General features: G+C 38.9%; 1 protein-coding gene across 1 annotated transcript; it reads right to left on the bottom strand.

Annotated features, from left to right (window-relative positions):
- Positions 1-8,112: 8,112 nt before the first annotated feature.
- LOC124262731 (metaxin-1-like) lies at positions 8,113-15,029 on the bottom strand. Its single transcript, XM_046697275.1, has 6 exons — positions 14,921-15,029; positions 14,086-14,162; positions 13,627-13,719; positions 11,151-11,407; positions 10,692-10,849; positions 8,113-8,855 (listed from the first exon to the last, which is right to left on the bottom strand). The coding sequence occupies exons 2-6, from the start codon at positions 14,149-14,151 to the stop codon at positions 8,587-8,589; spliced, it is 843 nt and encodes a 280-aa protein (XP_046553231.1). The 5' UTR covers positions 14,152-14,162; positions 14,921-15,029; the 3' UTR covers positions 8,113-8,586.
- Between the last annotated feature and the right edge of the window lie 446 nt (positions 15,030-15,475).

Raw genomic sequence — 15,475 nt, 5'->3', positions numbered from 1 at the left:
TTGCGATGTTTTCACGCTAAATTGGGATGCCCTTTCCAATCACTGTCGGCACAGTAGATGTATTTACTATCTAAACATTCAGCAATCCGATTGTCAGCTATGGGATGCCCACTTCCAATCACTGTCGGCACAGTAGATATATTTGGTTTAAGCACATTTTATTTCGTCAAAGAAACCTGGATAGGCGAACAAGCCTAGTGGCTTATATAGACGCAACTCCATTATATTGTTCCAATAGCTGGATACATAATTGAAATATTTTTACCACCAAAGAAAAATACTGTGACAAAATAACAGATAAATGATTGAATGATAAATATGTTCGGTATAGTGTTGGATATGCCTAGCAACGAAATGAGCAGCCGCAGAAAATCAAATATATAAAACTTGCCTTACATTGAATATATACGTAGATTTGATAATTACTGTAAGCGGTTACTTTTAGAAATGAACTGTTGTAACGAGTTCAGAATATCACTGATAGTTGAGTTATTCAATGCGCCGTTACCGTATAAAGTAGTTTTCACATCGTATCCTTGAATATAAAATACATCCTTGTTCTTAGATTTTGATAGTTCCGACATAATAGTAGATGTATTTATTATATGCAATCCGATTATCTGATAACAAACTAGTTTTCCCCAAAAGATTTTTGTTGGTGCCGTTTTCGCCATAAGATTTGTAGCCGTTTTCGCCAAGTCGAGGGTTCCGTTATATCCAAATGGTGCCGTTTTCGCCAGGTGCCGTTTTGCTGTGGTTCCGTTTTAGCCTGCACCCATCTGACCCCCAACTTTTTCAATATTTAATCTTCGCAAAGACACGAGGGCCTGTGGTATCACAACCAGTGTATACATGCAGTCCCATCAAGTCAGTACAGTGTTGCTGACTATGGGACTGAGCAAGTTATTCGACATCGATCAGCCAATTCTTGTAACCAGTGCCAGTATCAAAGAGATGGTATGCAAATCCATCACATACGACTGTCACTTGTCTACCATGGAGTTTGTTGGCATATGTATCAAGGCTCCAGAGTCGAGTAGAGAGAGCTGTTGTTGATTCATGCCATTACTTGGGAGGATTAGCAGAGTCCTTCCTGTTCTCTCCCTTGACCGCTTTCACAGCTTCACAGCTTCTTGTGTCCGGTTTATAAGCTTTTCAATTTTCAGTACCACAGCAGGCCGGACATCATGGTGTTTGGTTTCCCCTATGACGCCTGACAACATATCTAGTCAGCTGCCCACCTGCCGCCAGTAATGAAGAAAAGGGCCACACTGATAGGTCCTTTCGTCATCAAATCTGTGGCTTCTGGATGAAATGCCTCAATGTTTGCATAATTTTGTCCAGCAAAGCCGAACCACAGGTGATCAGCCATTAGATACAGCCATGCACTGTGTATCACTACCGGTATAGTCATACATGATCCATGTACGGTGGCCAGAGCTGGACAGCCCTGGGCCTAGATTTTCGAAGCTCTCTTAGCGCTAAGATAGTCGTAAGTTAATGTTAATGTATGGCACTTACGACTATCTTAGCGCTAAAAGAGCTTCGAAAATCTAGGCCCGGATCTTATGTCATCACGATATTGCTAAGATCCGTCGATGTATTTCTGTACTGCATAGGGTGTCAGAGGATGGGACATGGAGAAAATTATCTAGAACCTGCTTTGATTGCTCAGATAAAGATGACAACACCCCGACTTGCTGCATACTGAGTCATTAGAAGTTGAGGCATTCAAACTGGATCTTTTAGCAGCGCATTGCTCTCTCCTTATGTTTCCCTGGAGGAACACCCGCAATGGAAACCGTGGCAATCAATCCTGAGTCCAGCAATATGTCAGAAAGATCTGACACATTTATTTTCTTCCTATCATTCCCTATCATGGGTGCACAAACAAGATGGAAAGTTTCAGTCAAAAGATTTTTGTGTCGCAGGTTTGCTTTACGGTAGAAACTTTACCATCAGGATATATCTTGGGACCGTTACGCTGCCTGACATAATAGTCTGGCATGTATATTTAGCTGCACTGAGGACCGCCTCTGTGGTGTAGCGGTTAGAGCGTCCGCCCGGGGAGCGGAAGGTCGCGGGTTCGATCCCCGACCGCGTCATACCAAAAGACGTTAAAATATGGTACTTGTTGGTCCCTGCCTGGCGCTCGGCATTAATGGGTACAACACGGACTGGTCGGCTCGGAGTCAGTACAATGTGTCTGAGTGGGGTATTCATGCTTCACTGCGGCATGGTATCTCAGTGGGCTAGCACTATAAAACCAGCTTAAGTCTGGGCTAGTACAAGCAGCCGCACATACACAAACACACGCATGCACGTCGTCATATGAGCTAAATATTCTCAAGCACGACGTTAAACCCAATTTCATCTCACCTCACCTCAGCTGCACTGAGGTTCTGCGAACGTCGTTTTGCAGTGTCAGCCTTTCGGTTTTGAAGGGATGTCAACACGGGTTTGCCTTGTATGTCCTGTAGACTGATACATTTTAAACTGATCACATTCTAGTTAGGATGTTTGGCATCTGATCAAAGTAATCAAATTCAGTATGAAACACTGATGGTGCATCTGGTGACCGAATAATGTGTGTGGATAGTAGAGTTGATGTTTCCTCCATCGCTGTTTCTAGCTCCAGTGAAAACGAGAGATCTCTGGACAAATCGATATAATATAGATATGTGGGTGGCCACTCTATTAGTTATGACTTAATTTAGAAACTTTTCCAGTTGAGATGGCAAACTATTACTAATGGTACCAAGATCAGTCGGGGGTCATTACAATACGCGTGAGTTTGCTGCAGCTAACTTACAGCTTTTATGTGTTATTGGAAGAACAATATAGGTTAGGAAGTTTCCAGTTTTGATCAACATGAAGAACCGCAGAAGTTTCTCTTCTTGTCTTTGATAACAATGACTAGCTCTATCCCAAGATCTCATGTGTTGGGTTGTGAATTGGAGTGAGTGAGTGAGTGAATGAGATTACTTTTACGCCACACTCAGCAATAGTCCAGCTATATGGCGGCGGTCTGTAAATAATCGAGTCTGGAGCAGACAATCCAGGAATCAACAGCATGAGCATCAATCTACGCAATTGGGATACGATGACATGTGTCAACCCAGTCAGAGAGCCTGACCACCCGATCCCGTTAGTCGCCTCTTACCACAAGCATGGGTTACTGAAGATTAATTATAACCCGGGCCTTCACGGGTATGTAAAATGGAAAGTGTTGGCGCGTTTTAACAATTCTTGAAGAACATACACATTCTGATTATTGCAGAAGTAGGAACACCTGCTGTTCATGTAAAATATACAATACATGTTACCGTCAATCTGTCAGTGTATCCGGTATACAATGACAACGTGAACACTTTTTCACACAGGCATTTGAAATTACCCATACAAACATTGTAACCACATGTTCCTCATTCTCATTGAAAGCCTTTACAGATAGATACCTCTCTGTGTGAAGATTTGAGGGCACCTCCATAAGCGCCTTGTCAAGAGAATCTACTAACAAGCCAATCACCTGGGGTATTTGTAAGCAATGCATTCAGACAAATATATACTGAGTCAAAAAAGAAACTTCACATTCTTTCTTCAGGGCACTATAAAAGAACAAGAGATGGTAAGATGGTTAAATTGTTATTATTTCATTGCTGAGATCTGTGTGATGTTCTCGATACACTGACAGTGCCATAATCAGTTCTATTAGGCTACACCGCCGTTCCAAAACATGGGTATAAATATGCGAAATTCCTCAGTTCAATATCGTGTATGGCCGCCCCGCGCATTCACCACTGCCAAACACCGTCTCCTCATCGACTGCCTGATGCTTCTCCCAAGTGCATCCCAAACGCAAGATATAACTTTACATTCAGTACAACCATGACAACTAGATTATGAACATCATTAAACCACTTTCAATTTTGTGAATAAACAGCAAATGTCAGAACATAGGGCATATTATAAACCTATGCTGTACTTTAACAATGAAACATATGGGTATTTTTGGCCAATATGGGCTTTCACAATTTGCAAGAAACCACCATAGCCATCATACTATTTATCATATATATTTTTGAACAGTATACTAATGAATGGAAAATTATCTGTTAACATAGTTATCTTTAGAAGAGGTGGATCTGTTGCCTATAAAGAAAAATGTTTTTGAATGGCAAACAATTATCTATTGTTAATCACTATCTCGGATTAGTGTTTTTCCATACTAAACAAGAGTCATCAGAAGATGACAAATCCCCAGCCCATACAAATATGAAAGAGCAAATCATCTGACAGTTACTTAAAGTTGAACTTCATTTTTTAAGACAAATTCCAATATGTTTCCATGGAAACCAAGAAAAATAGATATGACAAAAATCTGTAAATAGCAAAAGGCACCACTTTAGGTTCTGTTTGATATATCTGCCAAGTTTTGTTGAAAGATATTAAACGGTTTTCGAGTTGTGTTCCGGAAACAAAGCCCACCACTCCCTTTTAAGAACAGTCTAAAACGTTTCAATGGCAACCAAGAAAAATAAAAATGACAAAAATATGTAAATAGTCAAAGGCACCACTTTAGGTTCTATTTGATATATCTGCAAAGTTTTGTTAAAAACATTGAACCGTTTTCGAGTTATGCTCCGGAAACAAAATGATTACGGACGGACGGACAGACAGACGGGCAAGGCGTCGCCGCATTCATGCTAAGAAGGCTCTTTTCAAATTTATGTCAGTTTCCCAGAATTTTGGAATTTTAACCAGGAAAATATGTTTCATATTGTTTGATTCACAAATCCAACCGATTGTGCTTCATAGAAGAATATGTCTGTTATGTCACCCGGCTGTAGAAGATAAAATTCACATTATGCTGATTTAAGAAAACAATACATGCCAAATAATTATCTGTAAAAAATATCCTTCAAGTGACTTTGTTTCCATTCTATCCTCCAGAAATGAAAATGTAATATGTAATCTAGGGCTTTATGTAAAACATGCTGTTATGCTTAAAAGCAATCTCTTATCTGAACTGTAATTTATTTCATGAAATGTCTGTAACATGTGCTGCTTCTTTGACTTTGACTACTACCATACCTGATTAGCGACATTCTGAGTCTTATTTTTCCCTGACCAAAACCCTAAATTCCCCTGACTTAAACCCCAAATTCCCTGACTATTCCATGACTTTTGAAAACATATCAAAATTCCCTGACTTTTCCCTGACTTTCAGAGAAATGCCAAATTTCCCTGACTTTTCCCTGACCTGTGGGAGCCCTGATAACTGATCTTCCCGCTTGCAACATGCCAACGGCACGTTCACGTTGCACATTTGACAATCGTGGCATTTCAAGTACCGTTACAACTGTGGTTTAAAAGTATTTTTTCAATTCTTGAGGCCAATGCAAACACGTGCATATGAAGAAAACTTCGATGCGAAGATCACGTGATCGACTGCACGTGCAAAACCTGATTTGGCACTAACATCATTTGCACGACGAATGGATGGGTTTGAGTGGGTTTTGCTAACGTTTTTCTAGAGTCGAAAGATAGGGATCCCATTTCGGATACATAGATGTATCATCAGAGTAAAATTATTCATTATTTTCCAAATTACATTTTGTGAAGTTTCTTTTTTGACTCAGTATACTAATGGGAAAAAGTAGTCCTGCATAATATAATATTGCATAAAATCTAAAAAGTTATAAAAATAATCCTAAATAAACATGCGTGAAATCTGATGTTACATGTCCTGGTTTACGTACAATCAGTTCCACGACTGCAAGGAACCGACTGAGGGAGCACAACAATACGCCTGCAATACGTCCAATTTTTCACCAACTTCACCGGCAGGCAAGTCTTGCCTGGTGCTGACAGCATCTACGGTACTTGAGACCAGACTGGGATGGTGTTTTGTTCACTGACAAGTCGAGATTTCATCTTGACAGCTCAGATGGCAGGGCAAGGGTGAACAGACATCGAAGTGAACGGTATGCTGACAAGTGCGTTGTTCAACATGGACAGTTTGGTGGCAGAAGCGTTATGGTATGGTCGAACACAACTTGTCATTGTCAATGGCAATCTGCGATACATGGATTAGATCACTGGGTCTTATGTGCAGCCATTCAATCAAGGGCAGAGACGTAACTTCACGCAACAGCAAGATATTGCCCATCCACATGCATGTCGTTTATGTTTTGACAGAGTTCCTGATACAGTAGAACATTTCGGTTCTCCCCTGGCCGCTGTTTCTCCGGACCTGTTCCCTGTCGAGCACGCTTGGGATGAAATGGAGAGACGTTAAGTAAAGTCCAGAATCAGCCATTGATGTTAGCCGAGTTGGGACAAGCATTGGTTCAGACATGGATCAACATTCCCAAAGCTTTCTTCAATCGCTTAGTGTCGTCCATGTGTCGTCGTTGTCAAGTCTGCATCAACACTAATGGTGGACATACACGATACTGAATTTGTGAACTGACCTTTCACACCATATCTCTTCAAGGGCATGTCACAATACCTAGCTAGTGTCAAATCATACAGATTTCGATAGTACCCTGTCAACAGTGAACGAGTATGGTTTTAAGCCGCTTTTAGCAATATTCCAGCAATATCATGGCGCAGGTTACCGGAAATGTGCTTCAGGCATTGTTCCCATGTGGGGAATCGAACCGGGTCTTCAGCGTGACGAGCGAACACTTTAACCACTAGCGAACTCCACCGCCCATCGTCTCAACAGTTAAATATTGATTAAGGAAAACTCCACAAATCATGGTATGCATTAAAGAATGGCATAACATCAAATAATGTAGTTACATGTACTTTATTCCAGCAGTATATATCCGATTTCTGTACCTAAAAACTATTAAGTAAGTCATCGCAAAGTTGTGAGAAGTCATAAATACATGCTGTTGTTTCTTAGAGAAATACCATCTACATGCTAAGGGTTTACTATTGAGGGTACATTTGTGTTCTGGTGCAGTGTTCTTTAACTAAGGCTGAAACTTCTCAATCCCAGTGTGTTAAACAAACTAAACCTGAATTGCTTTAGAAAGTTCAAGTTCCTGTGCATTCTTCATTTTGATTGGACATACAAAGTTAGCTCAAAGTTCACTAGAGTGGAGCTGTCCTGGGGCAAATAAGATAACTGACTAAAGTCCACTTTTCACCCTTGCTGAATAATATTTTGAATGGATTAATGTGTCTATGCAGTGTCCAGTGTAATATTGTGTTTTATCAACATGGTGACTACCATTGAGATTTCGATTGTTTGGAGGATTTGCGGAGCATGTGTACCATCAACATTGTTTGACAGATATCTTCAAAATCTTTTCATACTTTCAATCAAAAACCATTTCACCCTCTCCATTGGTGACAGACACCCATTAACCAACACCTTTCAATGACATTGCTTGTACAACCTAAATGTGTGATACTTTATCCTATGTGGATACTGAGCATACTGAATGAACCATCAGCAAGGAAGGTCACTCATCTTGAAGACCATAAGCATCTAGTATGAAATGTGGAATCAGATTAGTCAGTTGGAAAGACTTGAGCTAACACAAAATATAGCCACTGGTGCCACTTAGATTGAGTCACAAAAGACAGTATGTCAATAGTGGAAAGTGGACTCGGGTAACTCCCAATGCTTCGGGAAGAGGTGAAATATATATTTATAATATAATAATAATTTCATGTATCTATAAACAATCTTTCATATCTGACAAAAATGATCTGATTTAATGAAATTGCCTTTCAGAATCTCTTGTGGGCAAGGCAGAAGTAATAGAGTCCTCTACTGCCTTTGAATATTTAGGAGATAAACATGCTATGCAGTGATTTATTTACAGTGATTTATTGGTGTGAGTGAATAATTGGATACCTTTAAACTTCAACCTGTTCATGGGATTACTTGTTAGGTTTCAGATGTAAAAACAGACTCTACATTCCCACTCTGCTAATAAGTGGTCTAACTTCTAAGACAGATAAGATACAGCTGACAAACCAATAAAAAGTCAGATTCTAAAATGTCATGTTAGAATAAACCTTGAGAATGATCCACTTGGTTGGTTGTAGCAAATTCAAGGCCGTGTTGGAAGAAGAACAAAAATGCAGTTCCAGTGGAAATGTTTATGCAATATTTCAAACATATTTGCAAAGTGTACACAACATGCAGATCTTGGGGATATCTCAGTCACACATTTCCACACATCTACATGCCCAGCACCCTCAGTGAAGGAAGTATACACTATAAACAAGATATGTACCATACTTCTCTTCAAACATATATACACAGCTTATATCGTGCAACAGCAACACAGACACTACAGTTCCTTATGAGATCTTCCTCTGACTGCAACATCGCCTGCTACCACAACCAGACTGTGTGAACTGACTACGGATATTGTGACCTAGATGACGGCCCCACAACTGAGGTCAACTGAATAGCACACTGGTTCACATGACAGCTAGGATTGTGTAGGACACTGTTCAAGCTACCACCTAAATGCTTGCTCATGGTCAGCCTCCATCTGTAGTCATGGCTCCATACCTGGACACACTGCTCTTGTTCGCTACACTTAGTGGCGTCTACTCTTCCTCATTGTCGCCTTCATCTTCAAACATCTGGTCAAATGCCTGGAAGTCTGGGGGTTTGGTCTGACTTTGTTGAGTGTCTGCCTTTTCTTCCGCAAAGTCCAGTCGTATGAGTCCACTCATGAATGCATATCCCACCATTGTGGTCAGTGCAAAGATGGCTGCTAGAACCATATTCCTCTTCTTGTTAGGGAACTCTGCAGCATCAGTGTTTGTGTTACGACGTTTCTCTTCTGCTTCTTTCTTCCGCTTTGCTTCTTGCTCTAGATAACAACAAAGATTAAGTCACCATTACTTCAATTCCATGTATATGATACAATGTAGACAAGCTACTTGACAATCATCCACGATTATCCTATGCTTGTTTCTCAATTCTGTAAAGACTCTGGAAAAGCTTCATATTGAACCTGATTCATATGTCCTGATGCTAAAAACAGGCAAGATAGATGCTGACAAATGTATGGTGGACAATGGGTTGAGGGTATTTGTCATAATAAAATAGAGGTATATTACACAGGATGATCCAGCATGTTGAACAATCAGAGTTGAGATTCTTTGATACCATGCTGGACACCATTTCACCCTCTCCATTGGTGACAGACACCCATTAACCAACACCTTTCAATGACATTGCTTGTACAACCTAAATGTGCGATACTTTATTCTATGTGGATACTGAGCATACTGAGTGAACCATCAGCAAGGAAGGTCACTCATCTTGAAGACCATAAGCATCTAGTATGAAATGTGGAATCAGATTAGTCAGTTGGAAAGAATTGAGCTAACACAAAATATAGCCACTGGTGCCACTTTGTTTGAGTCTAGTTTCAGAGCTGAAGTTGAAGGGAGATAACTCCTGCAACCTTATGACACATTGGCCCCGTTTGCTGGTTTGGCTAGGCTGGCTTTCATATGCCTGCTTACATGACACAACACAGTATTGTGGCAGTCAAAACCCTGATATATATGTTACTCATTTTCTGAGTAAAATATATCTTGTGTCTACTAAGCACTTATGCCATGTTTAAATGACAAGATGAGTCTCTATATAAATTAAGGTTGGAACTTGGAACATGGCTCCTCCATTGCTGCTTGAGATGTAGTGCAATAAGCAACACGGATTCAGGGCAATGAAAGTGAAAGTTCATGGCAAGATTTCTTAATGTCCTTTGGGGCACCTGATCTTTGTAACACAGGACTTTAAATCGTGCTCCCAACTGACTAAAAAACATACAGCATTGCCAAGGTCAAGCCTTCTGCGATTGCTGTCCTGGTATACTGTAGCAGACCATGGACAAACACCTTGGGTGATAGGACTGCCATACTTCCAGGAGTCATCTTCCCTCTTGTAGTGGTGCCACTAATCTACCACTCATATCAGGTGCTGGAATGACACAACTGCCAAGGTACATACAGTGCTCATGTTTTAGCCCTGTCAATGTTCAATCATGTGCCGAATGTTCTATATTTAACATAATACCCTGAAGGCAAAATTGTTTCAGCCTATCAAAGATAGATGAAATGTGAGGTGTTGTTGGAAGCATACGCCTCCAGCTTGCAGGCACATTTTATGTGTACTGTAGTGTTAGAGAATGCATGGATGCTGTCAGATGGAGAGATTGATTAAGACATGTTTAGAGGTCCAAATTTAGGTTAAACCTTATGTTCTCACTATATGACAGTTGAAAGCCTATATTGGACTAGAACTAGTGACACAATACTGTTATGGTATATGGTTCAGCAGAGACAACATATCTTCCAATGCTAACAGGACCAAGATGAAGAGACACTGATGCTTAGTCATGTGTTATTGAATACACTGTTATAATACAGCTGAACATGGTGAATTATTAAACCAAGCCATAACAGAAACTCCAAAGATCTTTCTAACAAAAACATTAATTTTATCTCTGTTTGCCTGCAAAAAGCACAGAATACTGAATTCTGGATGTATCAGTGTGGAGATTCACAATATTTCATAACGAAATGAGCAATTATTTTGAAAATGACTCTGAGTTAAAGTTTCTGTATTGTTACTGTTTGACATTATAACGTCAACTATATTTTCACCTGCTAAGACTTAAAAACAAAATAAATACCTTCTGGATCTGGAGGGAAATATCTCTGCAGTATTTTGTTGACGTGACTGCACAGATTGTCACAGCCCTTTAAGTGGTTCTGTATTTGGTTGTTTGGCAGAGGTGCCTTCAGTATCGGGGCCAGATAGCCAAACACAAGCGCATCCAGTGATGAGGGTCTGTGTGAACACAAACAACATCAGGCACTTGTGACAGAAAGTCAGACAGGGAGATAGGGAAAACATGACGGGTCATAAAGACAGACACATCAGTAAGTCAGAACATCTACGACAGGAGGCCACACTCACAAAAGGGACAATAATGGGATCAGTTTGCCATAGCATCAATCTTTGTTTCAGGAGATCTTAAATACTTTTGAATTTACATGTACTTCATTGTACCATTAAGCAAAAGCATATCATTCAAAGTAAATACAGGCAATCATGAAGCACAGAATGAATATTTGATAACTGAACTCACGTCTTCCCAAAGAAAAACTCCTGATCACCAAGCTTGTATGATAAGTGGTTAAGACACTCCTTGGCATCTCTGTAAATCTTCCCCTCAACTTCACTGTCAGTGACATTCTCCCCTCCTTTAGAAAGGAAGACACGAAGGTTTGCATCCTTCTGTTTCCGTCCTGGCACATAGAAGTTCAATGGGAATGGGATGATTCTAGCATACCATGGCCGTGTAAAATCTGTGAATGTCTTGCCATCTATCCACCACAGGTGCAACTGCAAGCAGAATGAGGTCTAAGTCACAAAAATCAACTATTGTCTGTGTCATCATCAACTATTGTCTGTGTCATCACCCACTGTAGACTGTCACCAAATTTGAGGACATTGGGAACTACAGTTCATGAGATATCGCGTTAACAAGAGTTTGAAAAGCTGTCAAAGTGTCGTGGTGACCTTGAAAATAATATCAAGGTCACCCAAATCGACTGGTGTCTGTGTAATCCCCCAATGTAGACTGTCACCAGATATGTGAAGATATTGGGTACAACAGTTCATGAAATATCGTGTTAACAAGAATCAGGACATACGGACGGATGCTGCTGAATACATAGTCTGAATACATTCCGCGTTGGGGACAAGAGCATGAAAAATATTTAACATATGACATTAATATATAATATTTAACCTTGTTATCAATATATGTATCGTGAAACAGAAGCCTACTCAAGAATCCAGATATTTGTCACAACTATGAAACATAAATTTGTAAATGTAAATGTATAGTTTGGAATTTTGACTGACATTTTGTACTGGTGACAAAGACCATTTTTTATTTAATTGTAACATGTTTGTATTGCGTGAGTTTATAAACACTGCAATATGGCAGAAAGTCCACTTCATCTTTCATGTTTTTTTATTTCCCAAAACCATACTAGCAATTTTAGGGTCATCGATGATGTTTCAGAATGTTCAGTGCCTTTCTTAAAAGTCAATTTACTAAGTAATTATTTCATATTTAGATTTCAAAAGATGTACACGAAATAACACTGTGAATGGTTTCCTAATGTGTCAAAAATGGCAAGATTTACAGAGAATGTTGTCTTCAGTAATTTTGCCCTCCCTACAATGAGAGGATGACATCACAGATGAGAATTTCCAACAGAATTCAGAACTTTGAAGTGCATTTATATTCGTGATGTATTTGTACCAGGGGGTATGTCCTTTTGACATCAAAGTAAGAGATAAAGAGGAGGGACATCTATTTTACCATTCATACAGAATAGCAGCAAATATCAGCACATTCACCAAAGGCTAGGTAAATCTAGTTCTTATACATTTTGGATTTTCATATACAAGGTACTTTTAGAAAGACAACTGACTCAAGTTGAATGTAATACTATTTGGTTCACATAGTATGCAGCAATATGAACATTATAACACTATTTGTACAATGTATAACGAGAACCACACACCTGTATCTACACCACATGAAATTGGTCTAATATGGTCTAATGACATCATCTGTTTATCAGTTGACATTGTCATAGCAATGTTGTCTTTATTTGGGAAATAAAACTCTGGGTTAAAGTGCAAAATATGCAAAAGATAAATTAGTTACTTGTGATATCTGTACTAGTGTTGGGAATTGGTTGAAATCTCACAATTGATGATTGTTTCATTACCAACGAAAATCATCGAAAAAAATTGGTTAGCGTCATTTTTCACATTTTCCTATCCAGGTTGTTATTGCAGATATTTATAACATGATGCTACTTGCTACTTTAAAGTGATGACTAATATATCATGAACATAAACTTCTCGGAGTCTTCAAGAAATATTCAGTCATGGCTTTTCAGTGAGTGATGTGAGTTTTCTAAGAATTAAACACATTTTCATGCCCTGACAACTTCAACGATATGTTCCATTGTCAAGTATTTCAAAGACTAAAACAGTAGTTCCAAAATCGTTTATGTTCGATTATGAGAAAATGTGATCGACTGCTTGGGCGTTTGGTCACTGCGATCAATCTTCGATTATTTCAATTAATCGGAACACCACTAATCTGTACTGCTTTGACTATGAAACTACTTACACTAGCAGATAAATACTTTCTGCTGAAAAAGTGCAAGACAAAAAGGGTTATTTTCATGTAAACTTGCTTTTTAAGTGTTATGAGTGAACACTTTCACCATCTGGCCACCCCACCTCAGTGTCCCCTGGTGTAGACTAATACCAGGGACCTACCAAGGAATTGTACATGTAGCGCAAGGGAGGTAAGTCTGATCAAATACTCAACGAATGCTTCCCAAACCACACATCTTGCTGAAAATATTTACTTTGTAAGTAATATAATTTTGAATATATTCATCACTATCGTATAAATGAAAAAAGGCACAATAAGGTCATTAAACAATGCTAAAGGTCTAAGCTTCATCAACAATATATGTTCTGACTGGGGGGGATGAGAGCATGTTAGCCTCAGTACACTGACTTACAACAGCTGGCAGTAGCTTTTCTTCCAGTAGTGAGGAGAAGGCTATCACATCAGCACTCTGTTTGTTGGACAGTTCAAAATCTGAACCCCAGTTCTGAAAAAGAGGATATGCACATTAATATAATGGAAAACCTGTATCACATCATCCACTTTGTGTGAGTGATTGAGCAAGGTTTTATGCTGTTTTTAACAATATGTCCAGCAATATCACAGCAGTGGACACCAGAATTTGTCAAAGTGACAAGCAACCATGTTAATGCGTCTACCCCATTACCTCCATACTGGGTGAGATTGTTGGACAATGGAAAAAAGACCGTATTTCCATACTACCATCATTACATTGTTCATATGGTCTGCTAAATTTCTGTATGAAATGATTCTTTTCTTTATGCACTCTCATTCAAATAACATCAGATAGTCTCAAAAGAATATCAGTCACTATAAATATTTTACTACATACCTTTTTACGCAGAAAGCTGAGTATCTCTGCAACTTTGGTCTCAGTGACACCTTTATGCTTTAGCATGGGGAACTCCCCTGTAGAAGAAGGGTAGTATGGTACCATGTATCACATGGGAATCGTAGCAGTGATCAATGTTAGCTACATAAATAACTAGATCACCATGAAAGTACCTAATGTGTCAAATATGCAGACTTACATAAACATACCAGCATAATAGTATGATCATACACACAGTGTTAGCATTTAGTGTCATCTGAGAAAAAAGTGTCATCTCTGACACACTTTCCAAATATTTTCAACAAATCCTGCTGAAACTTGAGTGGCAGAAATGAGAGTTTTAGTCTTAAAATGATCTGTATAGCAAACATATTGTGTTGCTGGACACATATACCATGACATATTGTATGTGGAGACACTAGGGATGTTACAACCCACTTGCATATTCAGAGAATCAAACCTATCCATTCATGAATCAATTTTGTCATTCACAATCACTTGAATTTCTAGAAATAAATATTCATGAACTGTTTTTACTTGAAACTATTGATCAAAATGACATATGCAAAATGAAATATACCAAAGCCAGTCAGGATAAAAGCAAAGACTCTTATATATTTAATTTGACAGTGGTTATTGGTCATTGTCGTTACATTAACACTGTTAACAATTCATGTCAAAATTATATGTTATGACTAATGTTATTGAATAAAACATTCATCAACTGCTGACTTGTTATTGCATTTGTTATCCAATATCCATGATTTGCTGGGTTCATTGTAGCCCCAAAAGACACACTTGATCAGATACAGTTAAAACATATAGTAGCAAATACCTGAAGGGGACCTGAAAGTATTTCCTGTCTTTCTCACTCGCACAGGAACACCAGAAAATCTACAGTAGGCCTGCACAATGAAAACATATCATGTAACCAAAACAAGCTAGATATGATCAACAATCATGCTATTAACAAGACATTTCAGTTTTAGTGAGTTTCCTGTCACATGCTACACACATTGCTGCATATGGCAAGCACTAAATTGAAGAAATTATTCATTACTCATATTTTATGAATGTTTTGTGTTTGCCCTGTTTTTTATGTATGGATGAATGGTTGATTTATTTATATTAAATTTAGGGTCACTTTCTTCTTGGGTCTATCAAGACTGGAAACTGTTTTACTGGACTTAAGTACAATTTGGCAGTGGAGATCCAGTGGTCCTGGATATAAGATCATCAGTACTAGTAGGACTGTTATATTACTCTGATTTCAGTACCTGGGAAATCATTGCCATGTATAGTCCGTTTGGCTCAAAAGCGGACCGATGAATTGCAAACTAACTCGAAAACTAATAAACATAAAATACTCAATGAAACGCTGATCATAATC

This window comes from Haliotis rubra, unplaced genomic scaffold (assembly GCF_003918875.1).
Source record: "Haliotis rubra isolate DU_JTF1 unplaced genomic scaffold, ASM391887v1 Scf850, whole genome shotgun sequence".
In the NCBI taxonomy this organism is placed as follows: Eukaryota; Metazoa; Mollusca; class Gastropoda; order Lepetellida; family Haliotidae; genus Haliotis; species Haliotis rubra.
Note: the sequence above shows the minus strand (reverse complement) of the source record. Positions and strands in the feature narration are given on the sequence as shown.